Genomic DNA, 23,349 nt, shown 5'->3' with positions numbered 1-23,349 from the left:
ATACAGGGGTCAAACATCACATATGGCTTCAACTTGTGGATGGCATAAACTTTTACCCTTTACTAGATTAATAGGCAGACAACTAACAACAACTTCAAAATGGAATTAAACTGGGAGGTGATTGAGGTGATTTACATAACTTAAAAAAAAATTAATGTTAATATCAATAGAAATTAGTAAAGTGTTAATAATTTTACAACTTTTTTTTTTTACAGTCTATCGTAAATATTGATCAGTGTAAGCTATCGTTGTGAGCGTTAATTTACTAAGTACAAATATGTTGAAATAAAATACTAAAATCCTTGAAGTATTTTTTTCGTGAGAGTAAATAATTTTTTTTCTTATAGCTGATATTTTATATATATTTTCAAGCCACAGAAAAAAAATATCCGTGAGATTTAAAAAAAATATATATTTCTGTAAGGCTGGATATCTGTCTTCCCTTCAGATGGATATTACTTTTCTACCTCACGTAAATCAAGAAAATATTCCCCGACAGATAAATATTTCTCCATCTCAAGTAGGGTAATAAAATATCTTGATGGGAATATATTTCATTTCCAGTAAACTTCAAGAGAAAAATATATTCCCTTAAAGCAGAAAGAAAGTGAGAGAGAAAGTGAGAGAGAAAGTGAGAGAGAAAGTGAGAGAAACCCAAAATATGTTTCTTGAAGACAGAGAGAGAGAGAGAGTCGCCTCGTTAGTGAGCAATTGGAACATGAACTCTTTTTCTCTTTCTCTTTTTCCCGGATGAAGCTGAGAGTTAGAGCTTTCGATTTTAAGCTGGAGGGGAAAACGTTTTCTTCTCTACGGATAGTTAAAAGCTAAAACGTTTATCCTCCACACACAAACACTGTTAAGAGCTAAAACTTCACCCAAAAACGTGGTAATTTCAGGGATAATTCAACGTTTGTATATTATTCCTCGTGAGTTTAAAAACGTTCCTCCTCTCTGATGTTCAACCCCTCAGAAACTTTTAAATCATTATTGTTATAGGCTGTTGGTGCCATCTACCCCAACAGTGGCTACCTAATGAACATTCCATAACTGTGGTGGAAACAGGGGAGGAATCTTTCTCATGCGTACTAAGGGAAGAATGTCCAATGCATGATACAGTACACTAGGTCCTCAATGTACAGAAGCACATATATAAGGTGAGGGGATGTGTATGTCTCTATATGGTGACAATAATGATAACATATAATAAAGGAACTTATATATATCTTATGTCATCGCTAATATATGTACCTAGATACGGATTTTAAAAATAACAATATAAAAAAATAAAAATGGGGCATTTGTTTTACTTTGCACTTTAACTGAGGGGGCTCTCTCTCTCTCTCTCTCTCTCTCTCTCTCTCTCTCTCTCTCTCTCTCTCTCTCTCTCTCTCTCTCTCTCTCTCTCTCTCTCTCCTCACCATAAGAGATATCAGCTGAAGCTTTCCCTCCCCTTAAGAAATAATGGATAATAATGAAAAGTTAAGGTGAAAGCAGACGGCCAAATGAAGATGCCAAGTCACTTTAGAAAATTGGACTTTCAAGATGCTTACGACAATCCCCTCTCCCCCTTCTTCCCCTTCCTCACCACCCCACCCCTCCCCCTTCTCCCCTCCCTATCCTCCCCCTCTCCCCTCCTCACCGACCTTTCATCACCCTCTCTGACCTCCTGCCTTTCCATACCTACCCTTTTCCTCCTCCTCCTCCTCCTCCTCCTCCTCCTCCTCCTCTCCCTATTCTTCCTTACCTCCTCCTCACCTTCCTTCCTTCCTCTTCCCCTCCTTCCCTCCCTATCTTCCCTTTTCCTCCTCCTCCCCTCCCTCTCCCTTCCATATCCTCCTCTTCCCTTTCCTCTCCTCCCTTTTTCCTCAGTACAGAAAGCGTGGGAACTATAGTGTGGGAACTATAGAGAGTGTGTGTGGGAACAATATAAGAGGCGTGGGAACAATATAAGAGGCGTGGGAACAATATAAGAGGCGTGGGAACAATATAAGAGGCGTGGGAACAATATAAGAGGCGTGGGAACAAGAGGCGTGGGAACAATATAATATAAAGGCGTGGGAACAATATAAGAGGCGTGAACAATATAAGAGGCGTGCAGAATAAAATATACGAGGCGTGGAAACAATATAAGAGGCGTGGGAACAATATAAGAGGCGTGGGAACAATATAAGAGGCGTGGGAACAATATAAGAGGCGTGGGAACAATATAAGAGGCGTGGGAACAATATAAGAGGCGTGGGAACAACATACGAGGCGTAAGAACAAGGAAGGTTGCGCTTTTGACAAGTGGGAACAGCCAACAGTCACTCGCCTGTTAGACAGAGATTTACCGTTTGTCTGTGTACATTAACAATAGTCAGTTATATATGTTTCAAAGAGAGAGAGAGAGAGAGAGAGATTTACTGTATGTTTGTGTGTATTAACAAAATCCAACAGCTATATATATATGAGTGTCCCCCCAAAGAGCAGTCTACTGAGTCTCCTCCCGGTTATACTGTTGGTCTCCTGGTAATATAACGTCAGTCTCTGAGGTCTACATGTGTCTTCTCTCTTGGATGTAACAAAAGAATCCTTAAGTGAGAGACATTACCCACAGAGATGAAGCACCCTGTTCCCTCTCCATAATGTCAACCTAACTTAACCTAACTTAAATATAATCTGACTCTAACCTAAGCTAACTTAACACACCCTAACCTAACCAAACACAGACCAAACTAACCAAACACAACCTAACTTAACCTAACACACCCTAACCTAACCAAACACAACCCAAACTAACTTAACACACCCTAACCTAACCAAACACAACCCAAACTAACCAAACACACCCTAACCTAACCAAACACAACCCAAACTAACCAAACACAACCCAAACTAACCAAACACAACCTAACTTAACCTTCCCCTCAGCAAGGACACGATTTTTTTTATGCACACCAGAGGTCCGGCTTCGTTCATCAGCTTGTGTCCGCGTTTCATCGCCTCAGGAAAACTGTGAATCTTTCCAGGACCCGAAGGTTATGGGTTCATATCAGGGGTTTAGAATACCACTTTTCCTGTATGTATATTTCCACTTTAACCGAACCTAACCTAACCGAACCGAACCAATCCTAACCGAACCGAACCTAAACGAATCGATCCTAACCGAACCGAACCTAACCTAACCTAACCTAACCTAACCTAACCAAACCAATCCTCTATCCAGGTTTATACTATTAATTACAATCATCCTTTCTGGTCCATTTTTTCCAGATTGGTAAAGTTGAAGTTTACTTGAGGGGGGTAGGAATTTAGGGGAGTGAGGGGAGTAGGTGGGGGGTGGAAGGAGTGGGGAATTAAGGAGAATTAGAGAGAATGAGTCCATGTTAATCTCTGATATTTGATAAAGAAAAAAAAAAAAAACACGAAGAAATATGAGAGGAACAAAATGGTGTCTTGCCCCCCGTCATAAATAAATACTGTGTCTGGTGTTCTTTTGGGATAGTGACGGAAATTGTGTTTGTGTTGGAGGAAGAAACAGTTAGCTCTTCACCTGTCAACCTATACCTGTGTGTGTGTGTGTGTGTGTGTGAGAATAATCGATGTTTTTACTGTATGTATGTATGTATGTATGTATGTGTGTGTGTCAATGTGTAAGTTAATAGATCTCATGTCCACCAAATACAACAGATAAAATTAATAACAAATGACAAACTCGTGAATACACCACAAGACGGTCTTAAACATACGAGGTCAAAGGTCAAGTCAACATCAAATTTACCTGCTCGTGTCTTGGCCAGCTCTCTTATTTTCACCAGAGAGTAACTTTACATCCTCACCGCTGTTGTTCTAGGGGGGGGGGGCTTCAGTAACGTATTTGCAGACAGGAGGGAGGGAGGGGGTGTTAGAACCTTTGTCAGAGCAAGTAAAAGCATTCCCGTGTTGGAGTAAACGTCATTATTTACCCACAAAGCTAGAGGTAGAAGCATCTCTCTCTCTCTCTCTCTCTCCTATCATATCTACATGACGGCATCACCATTACGATATTCCTGGAACGGAGGCCATTACTTGACGATACGAGGCAGCACCAACTCTATCTGCTGTCATAATCCACCACACTACCCCCCCATCATACTATTCCCCGCGCATTGAATTCGTCACTTTTCTTAACCCTACACCAATACACTGTTTGACTTTATCCTCAATTCCTGACCAATACTGATGAGACAAAGTATATATATCCCAACCCTCATCATCAAACTCACAAACGATATAAAAAAAATTAAGAGTTAAATGGCCTATTCTATCGTTATGAAGGCCTATTTTATCGTTATCAAGGCCTATTCTATCGTTATCAAATGGACGAATGATTGATGAAATAATTGAATCAAGTGGAAAGATCTTGTATAGCCACTCCCTCCGGTACCTGTCTTCTGGAGATATAAGGGAAATGACCAGGGAACATCGGTGAAAAAAAAAAAAAAAGCGAATCAAACTATAGGAATTATAACCTGTATCTTTGAATTACATTATAAGGAGAGGATTACCTGGATGATTAGACACCCCTAACTTATTTCACCTGAATATTAACCTCCCTGACGCTAACTTTAACCATTGTTTGGGTGGTTAAATAAGGTAGGGTGTTTAATGATCAGATAATCAATCACAAGGAGATGATTACTTACCTGTATGTACACTCCTCGTACGCCCTCACACACCTGCCGAGGCCACACCTGAGAGAGAAATAAAACACTATTGAAAACTCGTATGGTGACTTACCCTTCCTGATTATCTACATATGTGGCGGAAACACACATAATTTTAACCTCTGATCACATATAAAAAATAAACAAACACGAACCATTACTAAAAAAAAAACAGCATTTCAGAAAGGTTCCTGTTTAAGAGAGATGAAATAACCACATATTATTTCATCACTAAACAACATCAGTGTAACAGCAGCATCTAATAGAGAATGGACACGACATCATTAAGTCAGAAGAGGCCGGACATGGCGACGCCCGAATGACCTCTGACCTGGGGTTAAATCTTTCACCTGGGCTATTGACCCTCGCTTGTCTTCACCATTATTCAACCATTCCGAAAATAGCATTGATCATTGCGGTGAATCTCTCCCCTCCCCCCTCCTTCCTTCCCTTTACCCCCTCCCTTTACCTGTGAGAGAAGACGGTAGACTGGGAGGGGGAAGTGGGAGGAGGGAAGAGAACGAGGGCAATGGAAGAGAAGAGAAATGATCAGGAAGGGAAGGAAGAGGGAGGAGGGAGGGAGAGGAGAGTCTCACAAATGTAAAATAAATGAATAAATAAGATACCAATAATAACGTCAATTTAGAATAATTATAAAAATGGGATTAACATTATTATTATTATTATTATTATTATTATTATTATTATTATTATTATTGTTATTATTATTATTATTATTATTATTATTATTATTATCATTATTATTATTATTATTATTATTATTATTATTATTATTATTATTATTATTATTATTATTATTATTATTGTTATTATTATTATTATTATTATTATTATTATTATTATCATTATTATTATTATTATTATTATTATTGTTATTATTATTATTTTTTGTTATTATTATTATTACACAATAGCCCTTACAATACACATTCTAGAACACTTCACCTACACAAACAACAAGAAGGCTGTCGACCACGAGATACAGCAGAGGCAACTTGACCCTTAGGGCTGGAGGGTGTGGCCTAACTCTGAGCCTAAACCAATAACGATCTCATTACCACATTAACTTGCAGGCAAAAATAGCGCAACCTGTGATTCTGGGCGGGATATTGCCATCTAGGAGCGGAATGAGGAGCCAGGGGAATTGTGAACGGTGGGGGGCTGGTGAGGGGATGTGCTGAGATTAAAGGAGGGGCGGGTGATGGAGTCTTTATTATTATTATTATTATTATTATTATTATTATTATTATTATTATTATTATTATTATTATTATTATTATTATTATTATTATTATTATTATTATTATTATTATTAAATCTAAATATCAACTGTACACAATAGGTTTAACTGTTGGTGGACTCATGAAATTACTAAACTATCATATGCACTAAAACTGTTGAAACGCAGTAATGCAGTACACGATGACCACTACTACACCATCACATCCGCCCTACAGTATGGTGGATTATAACAAGTATGTCATCAACAGGAACCAACCATTTAATGTACCCTAACAAGAGGACAATAATATCTGACCAAATTAAGAATAGTCCAGGAAGGTATTGGCGCGTTGTCCTCTCTACACAAGAACTCATTAGCTAGTCGCTGCTAGTATGTCTTCACTAGTCAGATACCCGAATACTCCCTCCCACCTCTTTCACTGATGCTTCTTATGAAAATATCTATATATGAAAATGTCCGCCACGCTGCAGCTCTTAATCGGATCATGCCCATTATAGAACTCGTCTCTGAGCATATGAGCCAAGGACGATGTTGACTTCCGAGAATTATATGAAATTCTTTTGGGTCGGACAGTCCACGGTCACGTACACGACAGCTCTCTTGACACATTACTAACCGGGACACTCATCTGGACACAGTTATGTTTAGTCTAACCTAACCTAACCTAACCTAACCTAACCTAACCTAACCTAACCTAACCTAACCTAATCTACCATACAGCCACATTATCATAAAATGCACTGCCACATTATCATGCTGTGGTGAGTCAGCCAAGTGTCAGCCAGGCGTGGTGAGTATCAGTCAGGTGTGGTGATAGTCTGCCAGGTGTGGTGAGAGTCAGCCAGGTGTGGTGAGAGTCAGCTAAATGTCAGCCAGGCGTGGTGAATCAGCTAAATGTCAGCCACGTATGGAAGACGTAAATGGGAGGCGGATAGAAAGTCAGCACACGTAGTGGAACGGAAATGGAAATCTCTCTCTCTCTCTCTCTCTCTCTCTCTCTCTCTCTCTCTCTCTCTCTCTCTCTCTCTCTCTCTCTCTCTCTCCTCCAGGTGTTGAAACCATCAATCCCATCTATCCCTCATTCATCAACTCACTATCATCAACACAACTGAGTCATTAACCCTCCCCTCCCCACCCCCCCGCCATCACCTGACTCGGGGCGTGTGAGATATGGGGAGGGTTAGCTTTCAGGTGAACCAAGCACCTTTAACCAGGGTCGACCAGGTAGGTAGATAGGTAGGCAGGTAGGTAGGTAGGTAGGTAGGTAGGTCCCTTCCACCTACACCTCTACCCTCAGACATCTTCCTACCGATACTTCTGGTGTTACCTTCCTACTGTCTTCCGGGGTGTCTGTCTACCTGTCTGTGATACTGTCTATCTGTCTGTCTGTCTATCTGTCTGTCTGTCTATCAGTCTATCTGTCTGTCTGTCTATCTGTCTGTCTGTCTATCTGTCTGTCTCTGAAATAAACAGATGTAAACAGATGTTGAGGGGGGGGGGTGGATACGACTGGGCCACACCCACCACCAACACCTCTCTTCCCTCGCTCTCCTTCCCTTGGGGTCCTGTCAATCCTTCGTCACTTATTGAACACGTTGTTTGGATATCTGTCTGTCTGTCTGTCTGACTGTCTACAGTATCTATGTGAATTTCTGTCGATTTGTTTGTCTATCTGTCTCTCTGTTTCTTTGTCTGTTTGTCTATCTGTCTCTCTGTTTCTGTCTCTTCGTTTGTCTGTCTGTTACTACCCTCCTCTGTCTGTCTGAGTGTCTGTCCCTCAGTCTCCTCATCTGTCTCTTAGTTCCTGTCTCTGTCTGTATCCTCCACAACTCTCTTGATACCTCTCCTGTCTGTCTGTCTGTCCCCCACCAGAGTCAAAGGTGTGCAGGGTAATGTATGTATGTATGTATAGCACGCTCGCCTCACAAACAGGTGGTCCCGAGTTCGATCCCCGGGCAGAGTGAAACTATGGTTAATTTTCTTCACGTCAGTAATTGGGGACCTGGATATTAATGATTAGCCAGTGCAGTTGACGAGTTGTCCGGTATGCCTGGGTTATTCCTTGACAGTGGGTCATTCTACACCTTAAATAAATTCACGTCTGTAGCCTTGAGTATACATAAATGGACGTATACAAGAGCACAGCTTAACTCATGGACAGATAGAGCTACAGTATTCATAGTTAGCACATATATACATTCACCATGACCTCTCCTGAACCTACTGGGTCTATTGGGGTCATGAGGTCACAGGTCACTGACACAGCTTCGACAACACATCCACACCCACCAATCTGAGCTGACCAATCCCTCTTGTGTGGTGTTTCTCTACACACACACACACACACACACACACACACACACACCCACACACACACACACACACACACACACACACACACACACACACACACACACACACACACACTCGTTAACCGATGGATTAGTGAGGGGAAAAGTTTATGAAATTGCCTATTGATACGGCCAGTGGCTTAACAGACTTATTGTTCGACAAACTTGAATCGCTAACTATTGTTTGTGGTAATTATCATCATCATCGTAATCATCATCATCATCATCATCATCATCATCATCATCATCATCATCATTCATCATCATCATCATCATAGTATTACTAGCATGTGTATATGACCACTGGTAATGGTGCTGAGTTATTTAGCTTAAACTAGTATAACATTATATAAGTTGACCAACCCTTATAATAAGACTAACCAAACCTAACCTAACCTAACCTGACCTAACCAAACCTAACCAGACCTAACCAAACCTAACCAAACCAAACCTAACCTAACCTAACCTAACCTGACCTAACCAAACCTAACCAGACCTAACCAAACCTAACCAAACCAAACCTAACCTAACCTAACCTAACCTGACCTAACCAAACCTAACCTAACCTAACCAAACCTAACCTAACCAAACCTAACCAAACCTAACCTAACCAAACCTAAACAAACAAAACCTAACCTAACCTAACCAAACCTAACCAAACCTAACCAAACCTAACCAAACCTAACCTAACCAAACCCTTTCTGGTCTGTCAATGAATAGATAGATCAATAAATATATAACAGATTTATAGATGATACAAACATCACTAGCAAGTCTACGGACCCACATTCAACCACAACATACATACATACATACATACATACATACTGTACATACATACATACATACATACATACTGTACATACATACATACATACATACTAGTTTGTGTGTGTGTGTGATGGAGCGTCAAGGGGATGTAAGGGAGGGTCAGGGATAAGGGATGATCAAGTAGGTGAGGGAGGGTCAGGAGGGGTGTGAGGGAGGGTAAGGGCTCCAGGGCACACGAAGACGCTCTGGTAAGGGAACGTCAATAAGCTTATTGTGTTGCCCTGGAATTACCAAACAAGGAGAGAGAGAGAGAGAGAGAGAGAGAGAGAGAGAGAGGGAGAGAAGAGAGGCTTAGAGAATGATGGATGAAGCCCCGGGAGGCATCAGTGGGGTATCTGCCAAGCTAAGGAGGAACACACGCCTTGAAAGACACAGGTGAATTGATGGATGACTTACCAAGAAGACGAGGGGTGTCTCCTAGCACACACACGGAGAGAGTGGTGGAGATTGAGGGTGTCTCCTAGCACACAGAGAGAGGAGAGAAAGTAAATGGAGACTGAGGGGGGTAGAAAAGAGTAAGATTGGTGGAGTTTGACGGAGATGATGTGGGTCTAACAGGGGCAAAGGGGAAGATTGGGTGGACATTGAAGGGAGAAAGAGAAGAATTGTTTGTTTGTTTTGGAAGTGACAAAGAACAAAGTTAAACCAACCAAAACATGTAAAAAAAAAGCCCTTTCTTCTTCGACTTACGTCTCTCTCTCTCTCTCTCTCTCTCTCTCTCTCTCTCTCTCTCTATCTTACCATCATGCCGCGTCACCCCTCTGGCAGTAACTACATAGAGCCACATTGTTATCAAGAGGAAGGTGTGTGTGTGTGTGTGTGTGTGTGTGTGTGTGTGTGTGTGTGTGTGTGTGTGTGTGTGTGTGTGTGTGTGTGTGTGTGTGTGTGTGTGTGTACTGGCATCTTCAAGGTGTGAATCGTGATGAATGCCGGGGAGGGTGAAGATATCTATTTTTCCCTTGTTGTGCCATCATCCTGTAGAGTGGGGTGAGTGGTGTGTGTGTGTGTGTGGAGAGGGGTGAGTGGTGTGTGTGTATGTGGAGTGGGCTGAGTGGTGTGTGTATGTGTGGAGTGGGGTGAGTGGTGTGTGTATGTATGGAGTGGGCTGAGTGGTGTGTGTATGTATGGAGTGGGCTGAGGTGGTGTGTGTATGTGTGGGTGGGGTGGTGATGTGTGTGGGTGGGGTGAGTGGGTGTGTGTGTATGTGGGTGGGGTGAGTGGTGTGTGTGTATGTGGAGTGGGGTGAGTGGTGTGTGTGTATGTGTGGGCAGGGTGAGTGGTGTGTGTATGTATGGAGTGGGCTGAGTGGTGTGTGTGTATGTGGAGTGGGGTGAGTGGTGTGGTATTGGCAATATTGTGGAGTGGGGTGAGTGGTGTGTGTATGTGTGGAGTGGGGTGAGTGGTGTGTGTATGTGTGGAGTGGGGTGAGTGGTGTGTGTATGTGTGGAGTGGGGTGAGTGGTGTGTGTATGTGTGAAGTGGGGTGAGTGGTGTGTGTGTGTGTGTGTGTGTTGTATTAGAGAAAAGTAGACAATTGACAGATATTATAGTGTGGCCTTGTTGGTGGACCCTGGTGAAAGAGTAACACACCATAGCAGAGTTACAGGAGTCAGTGAGAGGCAGTGACAGGAGGCTCCGTCTGTGTTGCTCTTCACGCCTCCCATGTTGGTCCAGCCGGGGAGAGAAACAAAACCAAACTTACAAAAACGAAGAAAAAATATTATTGGAACTGTTCTTTTTTTTTCTTTTTCTTTTATTTATTTAATCCCTCGACTTTTAAAACATTACCGAACTTTACGCTGGGGAGAGTTTCGGGGGAAAAGAAAGATAATCGCATCATCTGATTACTCAATTTTAGATGAAGTAAAAATCGGAAATCTGCTGCAAAGTTTGTGTTGGTTCTCGATATTATTTGTTGCTGTTATCGTATTTTGGGGTAAAGTCTTCTGGAAGCACAACACGGAAGACTGGTTCTTGCCCAAAAGCTTATACGTGCCACAATATCTTCCCGGATATCCTGAGGGAGGTAAATTTCCCTCTGAGTTCTGAGGTAAATAAAAAGTTATTTTCTGAGTCTGCTTCTCGTCTGCTCTAGCTCATGTTTACATTTGGCTACAGCTGTTCCACCACAATACGATTCCGCTGATACTAAAATGCAATGCTGGGAAACTTATATGGAAATGAATATAGTATACGTTTCAGCAGCAACTACCTCACCTGGTTTATTTTTTTTTTTAATATTTTTTCCCCAAAGGTCAAGAACTCTGATATTTACCCTGAGCTTCACCTCCAACCTACAGGATCTTCACCAAACTAAATTAAATAGTTTTAACTTTACCTCGGTCTCACAAAATGTTTTCGTCGCCACTGCTCGACCTGTCACCGTCCACCACCAGTAAGATCACTTCCTTATTTACCAACAGAAAGGTCAGTTGAAGGTCAAGTCATCACCCAGATTATTGGTGTTAAAGCCGAGTGATCAGTCTGTTGAGGAAGAGACTGACTTTCCCACACACACATTATATATATGTGTGTGTGTGTGTGTGTGTGTGTGTCTGGGATGTGGCTCAGGGCTTCCACTATGCGATCACAACAACCTTTTACTCACCGGAACTTTTTAATTTGTTCCCCACACGATGTGATTGATCCACACAGTCCAATTCTGACCCCAAAGTTCACATCTCGATCTAACTTCTCACACCACCCGCTGCACCCTCCCTTTTACCCAACTAGTTTTCTTATATACATATATTTTTTTCATGATGAGCTTTTTTTTTCCATTAGACGCCCGAATATAGCTTACCAGGACTCTTCTCCTTCTTAGATTACAATTTGTTTTTATTTAGATTTTGACGAAGAAATATTTTGAATACCAGCGAGGAAGACGTCATCGAAGGGGGTTAGTAATGGTATGTTTCTCTGTGTTTTTATAAAGCTATTGCTCTTCTCCTTTCCCTGCAGCTCAGTTGCTCACAGTCCAATCTCTCTCTCTCTCTCTCTCTCTCTCTCTTTATCTCTGTCTCTCTCTCTCTCTCTCTCTTTCTCTCTATCTATCTATCTATCTATCTATCTATCTATCTATCTATCTTTCCTCCGGGGCGTTTCACTTCAATCTAAAATTCGGATTAAATTTGGGAACGTGTCAAAATGATCGGCAGAGCAGCAGCGGTATGTGAAGGGTGAAGATGATGTATGATAACGCTGAGTAAATTATTATATTGCCAACACAATGATTACCTATATACCTCCGTTACGCCCGCTATCTGGGGGGGGGGGGCTGCTGCCGTGTTTCACTTTAACCTAAATTATTGAAGCAAATAATAGCTATGCGTAATTATATACACTAGTGATCACTCATAATGAACGATTACTTGAACTACTATAAGTGAAACTTTGAACTGCTAGAGTGAGTCTCCCAACAGTTAGAACGAGTCTCCGAACAGTTAGAGTGAGTCTCCGAACAGTTAGAACGAGTCTCCGAACCGCTAGAGTGAGTCTCCCAACAGTTAGAACGAGTCTCCGAACAGTTAGAGTGAGTCTCCGAACAGTTAGAACGAGTCTCCGAACTGCTAGAGTGAGTCTCCGAACAGTTAGATTGAGACTCTGAAATGCTGGAACGAGTCTCTCAATTGTTCGAACTAGTCACTACACCCCCGGAACGAGACTCCATTATACAACAGCCACTCCCCAAACTGCTGGATCCTGACTGTTACATATCACTTGGGTCAGATACAGTTCCAACACGAGCGTCAAGGAAGCTTTCTTGTATAATATAAATATCTATATATATAAGAGAAAGCATAGATTAGGTTAGGTTAGGTTAGGTTAGGTTAGGGTAGGTTAGGTTAGGTTAGGTTAGGGTAGGTTAGGTTAGGTTAGGTTAGGGTGGTTAGGTTAGGTTAGGTTGAGTTAGAAGAATTGGTTAGGTTAGAGTTAGGTTAGGTTAGGGTGGTTAGGTTAGGGTGGTTAGGTTAGGTTAGGTTAGGTTAGGTTAGGTTAGGTTAGGTTAGGTTAGGGTGGTTAGGTTAGGGTGGTTAGGTTAGGGTGGTTGATCTTTAAAGTGATTAAACTGGGGTGACTAATGTTCAGGCAAGCCGATTATTTTTTACATTAATTTCAACATAATATAAATCAAATTCTACGGAAAATTCAGCAACCAATATGTTACACCTCAATTGAGTCTCACACATCGAGTAAAAGGACATTTTAGTTTTTATGTTAATTATAACACATCGGCGGTATAAGACATTCGGTACTAAAATAACACCATTCATCAATTACATAATAGCTTAGACAAACAAGCAGAAGGAATAAGTGATGGAAACATGGCATATACCCCTCCCCCCCCCGCCCTCTGACGGTAGTTTATCATACAAAAGAAAATCCGAGACCACAACTTTGTCCAAAACTTCGGGGTGAGGAACAGTCTTAGCACAAGCACGTCACCCACCCACCTGCCAAGTGTCGTGATGCACCGTCGACAGGTGATGGACGAGAAAATTTTTGAAAATTTTTTAATTACAGGCTGATAACTTTTGATTACTGATACGTCATGCCTACAGACAACACGTGATTACAGACCCCTCGGATTTACAAATATCTCCTGATAACAAACAAATCATTCTTACAGACACCCGTGATTACAGACAGGTTGCTAAACGGAATTCAAAAGAGAATTAAGGAACAACAACCAAAAATATTCTGTAATTTTGCAAGAGCATATGACAGCCGGAGCCTGGAGAGGGTGTGGGACGCTGGGACACAATGGTGATCTCTGACCAGGAGGAGACGCGATGGTGAGGAGAAGGGGAGCTTAGGTCCAGCCTCATTCTCACTCCCCTCACTCGTCCTAGGAGGAGAGGATGGGGAGGGGATGACACGATCAACCTTCATTCCCCCTCCCCCTCTTCCCCCTCTCCTCCCCTCCTCTACTACTCAGTGCCCCGGGGCTGGGGATATTGAACGCCACCATACCCTCCATTGTCCCCATGTCACTGAGAGGAGGGGAGGGGAAAGGCGGGAATGGGGAGGAGGGGAGGGAGGGAAAGGCGGGAATGGAGAGGAGGGGAGGGGAAAGGCGGGAATGGAGAGGAGGGGAGGGGAAAGGCGGGAATGGAGAAGAGGGGAGAGGAAAGGCAGGAATAGGGAGGAGGGGAGGGCTGTGTTCTATTTCCCATCAGGGCGACACATCGAACAAGGAGTCTCCCGATACTTTCAGTGTGTTGTAGTTATCGTCCTGGCTATACATTATAGATAGCTTCCTTCACGCTGTTTCCCTCGTCTCTGGGGATAACAGCTAGCCAAACAACACTGGTTCACGCTGCTCGTTAATCTACTTCCCAATCGCCACCTTGATCCTATTAATCACCAATCATAACTACACCTTGCAATCGACCAAATCACCACCTTGATCCTGCCAGACGACCAACACAGGTGACACTCGATCAGGTGCTAGTGTCGGGGAGATGGTCGTGTGTGCTAGGAGTTTACCACACGCTGACAGGTTCCTCTCTCACCTACCGCTGTCACCTTACCTGGGTCCTGAGATAAAGTGTTAATTGATCCCTTACTCCACAGGTGTTGCCTCTAAGTATACGGTTTAACTGAATTTAAAGTGATAACATACATACATACATACATACATACATACATACATACATACATACAGAATACGCACAAGTATATGGGTACAGTCACTTACATCTATTCATACATAATAATAATAATATAGGAGTTTACCACACGCTGACAGGTTCCTCTCTCACCTACCGCTGTCACCTTACCTGGGTCCTGAGATAAAGTGTTAATTGATCCCTTACTCCACAGGTGTTGCCTCTAAGTATACGGTTTAACTGAATTTAAAGTGATAACATACATACATACATACATACATACATACATACATACATACATACAGAATACGCACAAGTATATGGGTACAGTCACTTACATCTATTCATACATAATAATAATAATAATAATAATAATAATAATAATAATAATAATAATAATAATAATAATAATAATAATAATAATAATAATAATAATAATAATAATAATAATAATAATAATAATAATAATAATAATAATAATAATAATAATAATAATAATAATAATAATAATAATAATAATAATAATAATAATAATAATAATAATAATAATAATAATAATAATAATAACAATAATAATAATAATAATAATAATAATAATAATAATAACACCTTTCTCTAATAAACAACTTTCTCCTAAACGCCATTTCTTTTATTGTCATTATGTTTCAGATGTTTTCTATTTGTTTATTTCCGGGGTTTTTTCTCTCTCTCTTCCAGCGAGGAAAAGTTTCTGAAAAGCTTTTGTTTTGTTTGAAATGTTTGGGGAAGGAAAAAAAGGGCAAAAAAAAGTATTACCGTATAAAGTTGTTGTGGTTTGAGTGAAAGGAAGAGGGGAGGGGAAGGAGAAGGAGGGAGATGGAGGGAAATTAGAGAGAGATAGGAAAGAAAGTAGCTGGAAGGGAATTAGGGAGAAAGAGAGAGAGAGAGAGAAATTATATACAAAAATAAGAGACAGACACACATACAAATAAACAGAAAATGAGATAAACAAAATCGTAACAAATTAAGTAAAAAGAGAGAAGGAAGAGAAGGAGAAGAAGATAACTGGGAGAATACATTTACAATAGCAAGGAAGGATTGGCTGCTAGCGAACACCATCTCAGGTTAACGAGTCTCCCAAAAGAGCCATCAAGAGGAGTTACCCAGGCAATATATTATTTCCCAAACTTTTGGTATATAATAATGAACGATCTCTCTCTCTCTCTCTCTCTCTCTCTCTCTCTCTCTCTCTCTCTCTCTCTCTCCATATTTATAAAAAACAACGAGATGAAGTCAAAAGCACCGACATGAAGTCAAAATACAAAGAGGAAGTCAAATGCACCAAGGGGAAGTCAAAATATAAAAAGGAAGTCAAAACAACCAAGAGGAGGTCAAAATACAAAGAGGAAGTCAAATGCACCAAGGGGAAGTCAAAATATAAAAAGGAAGTCAAAACAACCAAGAGGAGGTCAAAATATATAGAGGAAGTCAAATGCACCAAGGGGAAGGAAGTCAAAACAACCAAGAGGAGGTCAAAATACAAAGAGGAAGTCAAATGCACCAAGGGGAAGTCAAAATATAAAAAGGAAGTCAAAACAACCAAGAGGAGGTCAAAATATATAGAGGAAGTCAAATGCACCAAGGGGAAGTCAAAATATAAAAATGAAGTCAAAACAACCAAGAAGAGGTCAAAATATAAAGAGGAAGTCAAATGCACCAAGGGGAAGTCAAAATATAAAGAGGAACTCAAAACCAGAAGTGAAAAGTGCGAGAGGAAGTCATAACACAAAGTAAGTCAAAAGTACTAAAAGGAAGACAAATTAGTCTTGATATACATTATAATTAGTGAAAAGAGAAGAAGTCAATATGTTCTCTTCAGCCTGAATGTGTTTTTTTTTCACTCACACCTTGATAATTATATTCATTAATCCTCTGGTTATATTAAGTGTTTATGGAAGTAATATATATATACGCTGAGATATATTATTTAAACCTCATTAAAGAATATAAACATTTACTCGATTTAAAGACGTCAATTGATGTTTATGTTTACCTTGGTAGTTCAGTGACTGGCGGCCCTGGTCTTCCTGCCTCATTTAGCACACTTAAATTATCACTTAATAAGGTAAGAAGATCACTTTTTATATCACTTGGTAAAACTAAATATATTACTAGTATAAGACATTAAACTTACATGTTGAAAGGTACTTACTTATATGAGTAGAAGGAGAAATAAGGTGACCTCATCTGGCCCGATATACCCACGATGAGAGCAAGTGAGTTTGTTTTCTTCCCGTAAAAAGTTATCCCATTCGTTCCAACTCTTGAATTCAGTTTCAAAAATTTCTAGCACTTTTCTTGTTACAAACTATAACAATGAAACAATTGTAAGTACACTTATTGCAGGTATTTTTCAAGAAAATTGTACACACTCATACACACTTCACAGTTAACGAGTACAGTGGGTGGTACATCTTCGTGGTGTTCAGTCCGACGCTACACCTTTATCATCTCACAAACTTGTTTATTTTCATTATAAGTTATTTTAATATATTCCGCAATATAATTTAGATTCTGTATAGATTAGTAATATAATATTATGAAACTAAAAACTGTATCTGGCAACTACTATACATGACTCTTATTAATTCCGCTTTTATTTTTGCGAGGTGAAGCACAACTTTGTGAAATATTATTACGAATTAATTAATAAATTCTAAAGCAGTTTTTCATAAGAACATTGTAAGAACAAATCATGAAGTTAATATTTTCGTATATTAAGAAACGAAATAATATGACATACGAGATTATCCTCAGCGACATTCAGAAACAATTTGTGGAGTTAGAATTGAACGTTAAAATGTAAAGGTACACATTAATTGTTTTAAATTTTAATGAGTATTGTTTAAAAATATAAATCGAAATAATATTCATCCTTATCACGTTTACTCCATGTATTTAATGAATATATAAACTTATATTTTTCCATATTCAGCATTATTATTATTATTATTATTATTATTATTATTATTATTATTATTATTATTTGTTTTGTTTTTATTATTATTATTATTATTATTATTATTATTATTATTATTATTATTATTATTATTATTATTGTTATTATTATTATTATCATTATTATTATTATTATTATTATTTGTTTTGTTTTTATTATTATTATTATTATTATTATTATTATTATTATTATTATTATTATTATTATTATTATTTGTTTGAGCCAGTTAAGTACGTTTTATTAAGTGGAATAATTAAGTTATGATTTATCTTTGCGAATCCCTGTTTGAACCATGGCTTAACTGAGCTATTTATAACGAAAAATCTATCTTACGAGCATTTGAGAGACAAGATTGAGGCTTCCACTCTGTTAAACTAGAGAACAATGTTGCCCTCACTTTAATCAGACACCTCAAGGGGCTATGTTATATGACGATGAGTCGCCTCTACCATCACCATACAGGAGGAGCTACAGTGACTGGCTTGTGCCACTGGGTTTCCTGTGTTCGATAAAGGTTTCCATATAACAAGTTAACCCAGGTATACCCATCATACACCTACACCCAGAGTTTACAACCTACACACCAGTATACATGGTCTTAAATAAAGGTGTACTACACTTAGTTCTGATTGGTCGACCATAATTGCAATGACGCTAATTGGTCCTCCACCACCACCTATCCACCTGTCCACCACCACCACCTGTCCACCACCACCACCACCACCTATCTACCTGTCCACCACCACCAACCGTTGTACCCACACCTTTGAACCTCCTCATTGGCTTCATGACCCCAGGTTTGAACGCTCTCTCTCTCTCTCTCTCTCTCCTTTCTCAGCTGCAGGATAAAAGAACGCAACAAGTCATGGTAGAGTCTTAGAACAATTACGACGCCATATTGCTTACCTATTTTGTACGTTAATTATTTCTTCATCTCCTTCTTCTTCTTCTTCTTCTTCTTCTTCTCCTCCTCCCACCCCTTTCATCATCTCCTCCCTCTCCCTCTCCACCTCCAACACACACACACACACACACACACACCATGACCAAGAGGTGAACCAACTCTGTGTTCCATTAAACTAGTCATTAGGTAGAGAAGCTCGGCACCTTAATCAACTATACAACAGGTACACGGTACACCTGGGTATGGTGGGCGGGTCATGGTCGTGTAAGCTTTGACCTCAACAACTTGACAAACTAACTGACCTAGGTATTGTAGGTCAAGTGTAAAGGTTAGGTTAGGTTAGGTTTATATTATACTAAAACACACACACACACACACACACACACACACACACACACAAGAATAAAATAATAATAATAATAATAATAATAATAATAATAAATAATAATAATAATAATAACAACAACACAACAACATAACAAACAAACAACAACAAAAAACATCAACAAAAACAAAATAACAACAACAATACTAACAAAGACAAAACAACAACAGCTGACTAGACTAACGTAGGTAATAAAGAAAGCACTTCCCATCTATTGATTAAAGACCCTGGTATTAAAGAGGAGGAAGAGGGGCTACCTGATATTGTTATAATTTAGCAAAGTTTATATTAAAGGAGGAGGAGGAGGAGGAGGGGGGGAGGAGAAGTGGGAGGATGAGGAGGAAGACGTGTAGGAGGTGGAGGAGGAAGAGGGGGAGGAGGAGGAAGAAGGAGGAGGGAGGAGGAGGAAGAGGGGGAGGTGGAGGAGGAAGAGGGGGAGGTGGAGGAGGAAGAGGGGGAGGCCAAGTTTTATTACATAATATTAAAGATTGACGGCTGGGGCTTGGGGTAATTTTCTCTGCCTGTATTTTTATTTATTTTTTATTAATTTGTTTATTTGTTAACTTCTTTATTTTTCCTTATTTATTTTTATTTATTCATCAGTTTATTGAATTTATTTAGGAATCCCAAAGTTGTTTCTTTTTTAAATGTAATGTAATAATTAAAAGTACTTTGTCATATTTTACTCTCTCTCTCTCTCTCTCTCTCTCTCTCTCTCTCTCTCTCTCTCTCTCTCTCTCTCAGCTATCATTGATCCCTTAATCGCCTTAGTGGGATCCGAGTATCGTTGGGGGGTTCGACCCGGAGCACAAGTTTACTTCCTCTCATTAATCTTCTTTTTGCCGATAATTCGCCCCCCTTGACCCCTTACCCCTTGACCCCTTGTGTGAGAGAAATCAGGCTAGAAAAGACAGACAGACAGACAGAGAGACAATAAAAGTTACAGAGACAGAAAACAGGAAACTAATAAAATGAAAATAAGGAAAATATAATAAAAAGAAAACAAAAGAAAATGACGAAACAAGAAAATGAAAAAAAAAATGAGAGAAAATTGATTAAGTGGAGAGAAGAGAAAGAGACGAAAAAGGAAATTGAGGAAAATGAGAGAAGGAGAAACAGTTCGTGAAAGGAGATGGAGAGAAGCATGAAGTGAGAGACGGCTAATGGTGATGATCAGAGGAGGAGGAGGAGGGGAGAGGAGGAACGTATCTATATATTAACTAATTTAATTCTGTGTTTCCATTACTGTACAACTGGCATACACACACACACACACACACACACACACACACACACACACACACACACACACACACACACACACACAGAGCCTCAAAGAACTGGTTTTCTTGGCAAATGAGCGAAAACTAGAACCAAACTTTTCAAGAATACATCAAAAGAGAAAAAATTTGTTTGCACGGAATTCTTTGATGTTTTGTCTACGTGAATAGATCATTTCGTTGATGTTCGGTAAGCAAATGGTGCCAATCCTCCTCCTCCCCTCTCACCTGTGCTGTCATTAGTGGAGGTGTACCTGGGATTTGTATTGATTTTTTCTGGGTATTGGTTTATTTTATTATTTTAACCTCTGGTTCATCAGTCAGTAAAGAACATTATGGCGTAGAACCATTTCTTGTAGACAGTTTCTACGACATAATGTTTTTTACTGATTTGTAAATCATGGGAAGTATAATACGTCATTGTTACCACATGTTTGTATCCAGCTATCACACACACACACACACACACACATACACATACACACACACACACACACACACACACACACACACACACACACACACACACACACACACACACACACACACACACACACACACACACACACACACACACACACACACACACACACACACACACACACACACACACACACACACACACACATACACACTAAACTCTTGTACGAGGTCTGTAGATATTTTCACAACCTTGGTAATACATTTTGGTATTGGAAATGGTTATTATTGCAGCACCGTCTGTAACAATCCTGTCTCTTGTTATTGCACCTTGTGACCTGGAGGTTGTTATTGTAATATCACTAATAACATCTAATTGTTGTTGTTGTTGTTGCAGCTCGTGGCCTGGGTATGCGTGTTGTAGGCGGTAAGGTGGGCACAGATGGTCACCTGTTCGCTTACGTTGTGTGGACGGTGCGTGGAGGGCCAGCCGAGGTTGCCGGCGTCTCCCAAGGTGATAAGGTAAGACCTCTTCTGTTTTGATATTTATTTTGATTTATTTTTTCATTTTGTATTGTGTATAAAATGGATTTGTAACGTACAGATGACTTCCTGACTAACACACATATACACACATATTACACACACACACACACACACACACACACACACACACACACACACACACACACACACACACACACACACGCGTCTAAGTTTCTCTTAATTACATCGGTACAGGTAGATCATCTCACCTGACCACAGTCACACCAACCTGGATGGATAGATATAAGAGCAGAGAAACACACGAAAAAACACATAGATAGAGATTGTAGATGAATAGGTAAACGGGAGGATGATTTTTTTTATTCGAGAACCGTAAATAATTCCCATACGCTAAAACTCTATCACCTGTGAACCTAATATGTTGCGTAAATGTAGCGTAATGTTACAGAAACACGTGACATGACCCTGAGAGTTATCACACGACCCATTAGAGGCGTTTAATAGTTTTTAATGTCACGCCATGGCGCTCACTGTGGCAGAACGCGTGTTGCTCGTTCAAGATTACAGCAAGAATGTTTCCTTTAGGAATGACAAATCGCACTGAAATGTCACTTTGGTGGTCGTGCGAAACCTTCGAAATTAATGATATGGAAACTGGTGAAGCAGTTCAGAGAAACATGTGACAGCCAAGTGTTGTTACAGGGGAAAGAATGGCACAATAAACTCACTGTTCATGTTGCAGTGTAAGGCAGGCGGTCAAGACACTCAAACTTTATCCCTACAAAACTCCTGCAGTGCACCAGTTACCGTAGCCAGGAGCGTGTAGGCTACCGTGAGTGGCTTCAGATGGAGCATGGTTCATCTTTCTGGATATGATAATTCACTGAACACTCGTTTATGCCTAAGTGAACAACTTTATGCGGTGCACGAAAGGCCATTCCATTTCGGGAAAATTGGTTTGGTGTGCTGTAAGTCGGCAAAGAATTATTGGTTCAATTTTCTTCTCAGCAACATTAAACTCAGAACGTTACATCAACATTATCCTGAGTTTATTGAGCGCCCTTACACAAGACGAAAATAACCAAGGATAGTTTCATCAAGATGGTGCCACGAGTCATAGCATGGAAGAACCCTAGGCTACTATAGTCCCTCGGGTGACCGTGTAGTCATCATGGTCACCTCGGTCCCCAGATTAACCATTGGTAAATTAAAAGCAATAATAATCAACGACACGACAACAATATTCCCCGAGAAATACAACACCGTGTCGTAGAGCTGCCAAGGATATATTTGGTGGACACTTTCGGTACTTCATTTAAGGTGATCAGTTGTGTGGATCGTGTCAGGTCCCTAGATAGATAGATAGATAGATAGATAGATTGGTAGATAGATAGATAGATAGATAGATAGATAGATAGATAGATAGATAGATAGATAGATAGATAGATAGGTAGATAGATAGGTAGATAGATAGATAGATAGGTAGATAGATAGGTAGATAGATAGATAGATAGATAGATAGATAGATGGATAGATACAAGGAGACCCCTGATGCATGGTTCTAAAGTGATCACCTTCATCTCATACACCTGCCAGTAATTACCGACCTAATTAATGATGGGTCCTTAACTGTTGTCATTAATTACTTTTTTTATAAATAAACGATAAATATGGAAGGTTATTACTATTACTATATTACGTCATTAAGTGGACGTTAGGAGTACGGTGGCTGAGTGGGTACAACGCTCGCAGCCTGGTTTAAGGGTTCTTGGTTCATGCCCAAGGTATCCCGAGGCCAGCACTGTAAATGGGTGTACTGAAGGCTGAGTGTTTTATGTACTGTATCCACGGGCGGCCAGACAGGCTTATAGAGCTCACCTGAACTACTGTAGGAAAGGTTTACTAAGTCTGAACATCACAAATATCATTAGGAAACCTCTTGAATATGTGATTAGGTTACCTGTATATGTTTTAATTAATTATAGAAGGAAAAGTATCATATGTACAGTATTATTAATTTCGTGTTTTTGTTTTTGTTGTTATAGAGGAAAATTAATTAGACTTTAGTTATTATGATAATTATATTTTAATTTTATTTTAATATTGCCTGTTT

The 23,349-nt window shown here is 39.8% G+C and overlaps 1 protein-coding gene across 1 annotated transcript in view; it reads left to right on the top strand.

The window, feature by feature from the left end:
• Positions 1-23,349, top strand: part of LOC121854738 (regulating synaptic membrane exocytosis protein 1-like) — a 102,178-nt gene that overhangs the window by 32,114 nt on the left and 46,715 nt on the right. The window contains exon 7 of the mRNA XM_042349476.1: positions 21,127-21,251. Within this exon, the coding sequence (XP_042205410.1) occupies positions 21,127-21,251 (125 nt within the window). The remainder of the gene's footprint in view (positions 1-21,126; positions 21,252-23,349) is intronic.

Source organism: Homarus americanus, unplaced genomic scaffold, assembly GCF_018991925.1.
Source record: "Homarus americanus isolate GMGI-L3 unplaced genomic scaffold, GMGI_Hamer_2.0 scaffold53233, whole genome shotgun sequence".
Classification (NCBI taxonomy): Eukaryota; Metazoa; Arthropoda; class Malacostraca; order Decapoda; family Nephropidae; genus Homarus; species Homarus americanus.
The sequence above is the reverse complement of the archived record's forward strand: the minus strand, read 5'-3'. Positions and strand labels throughout refer to the sequence as shown.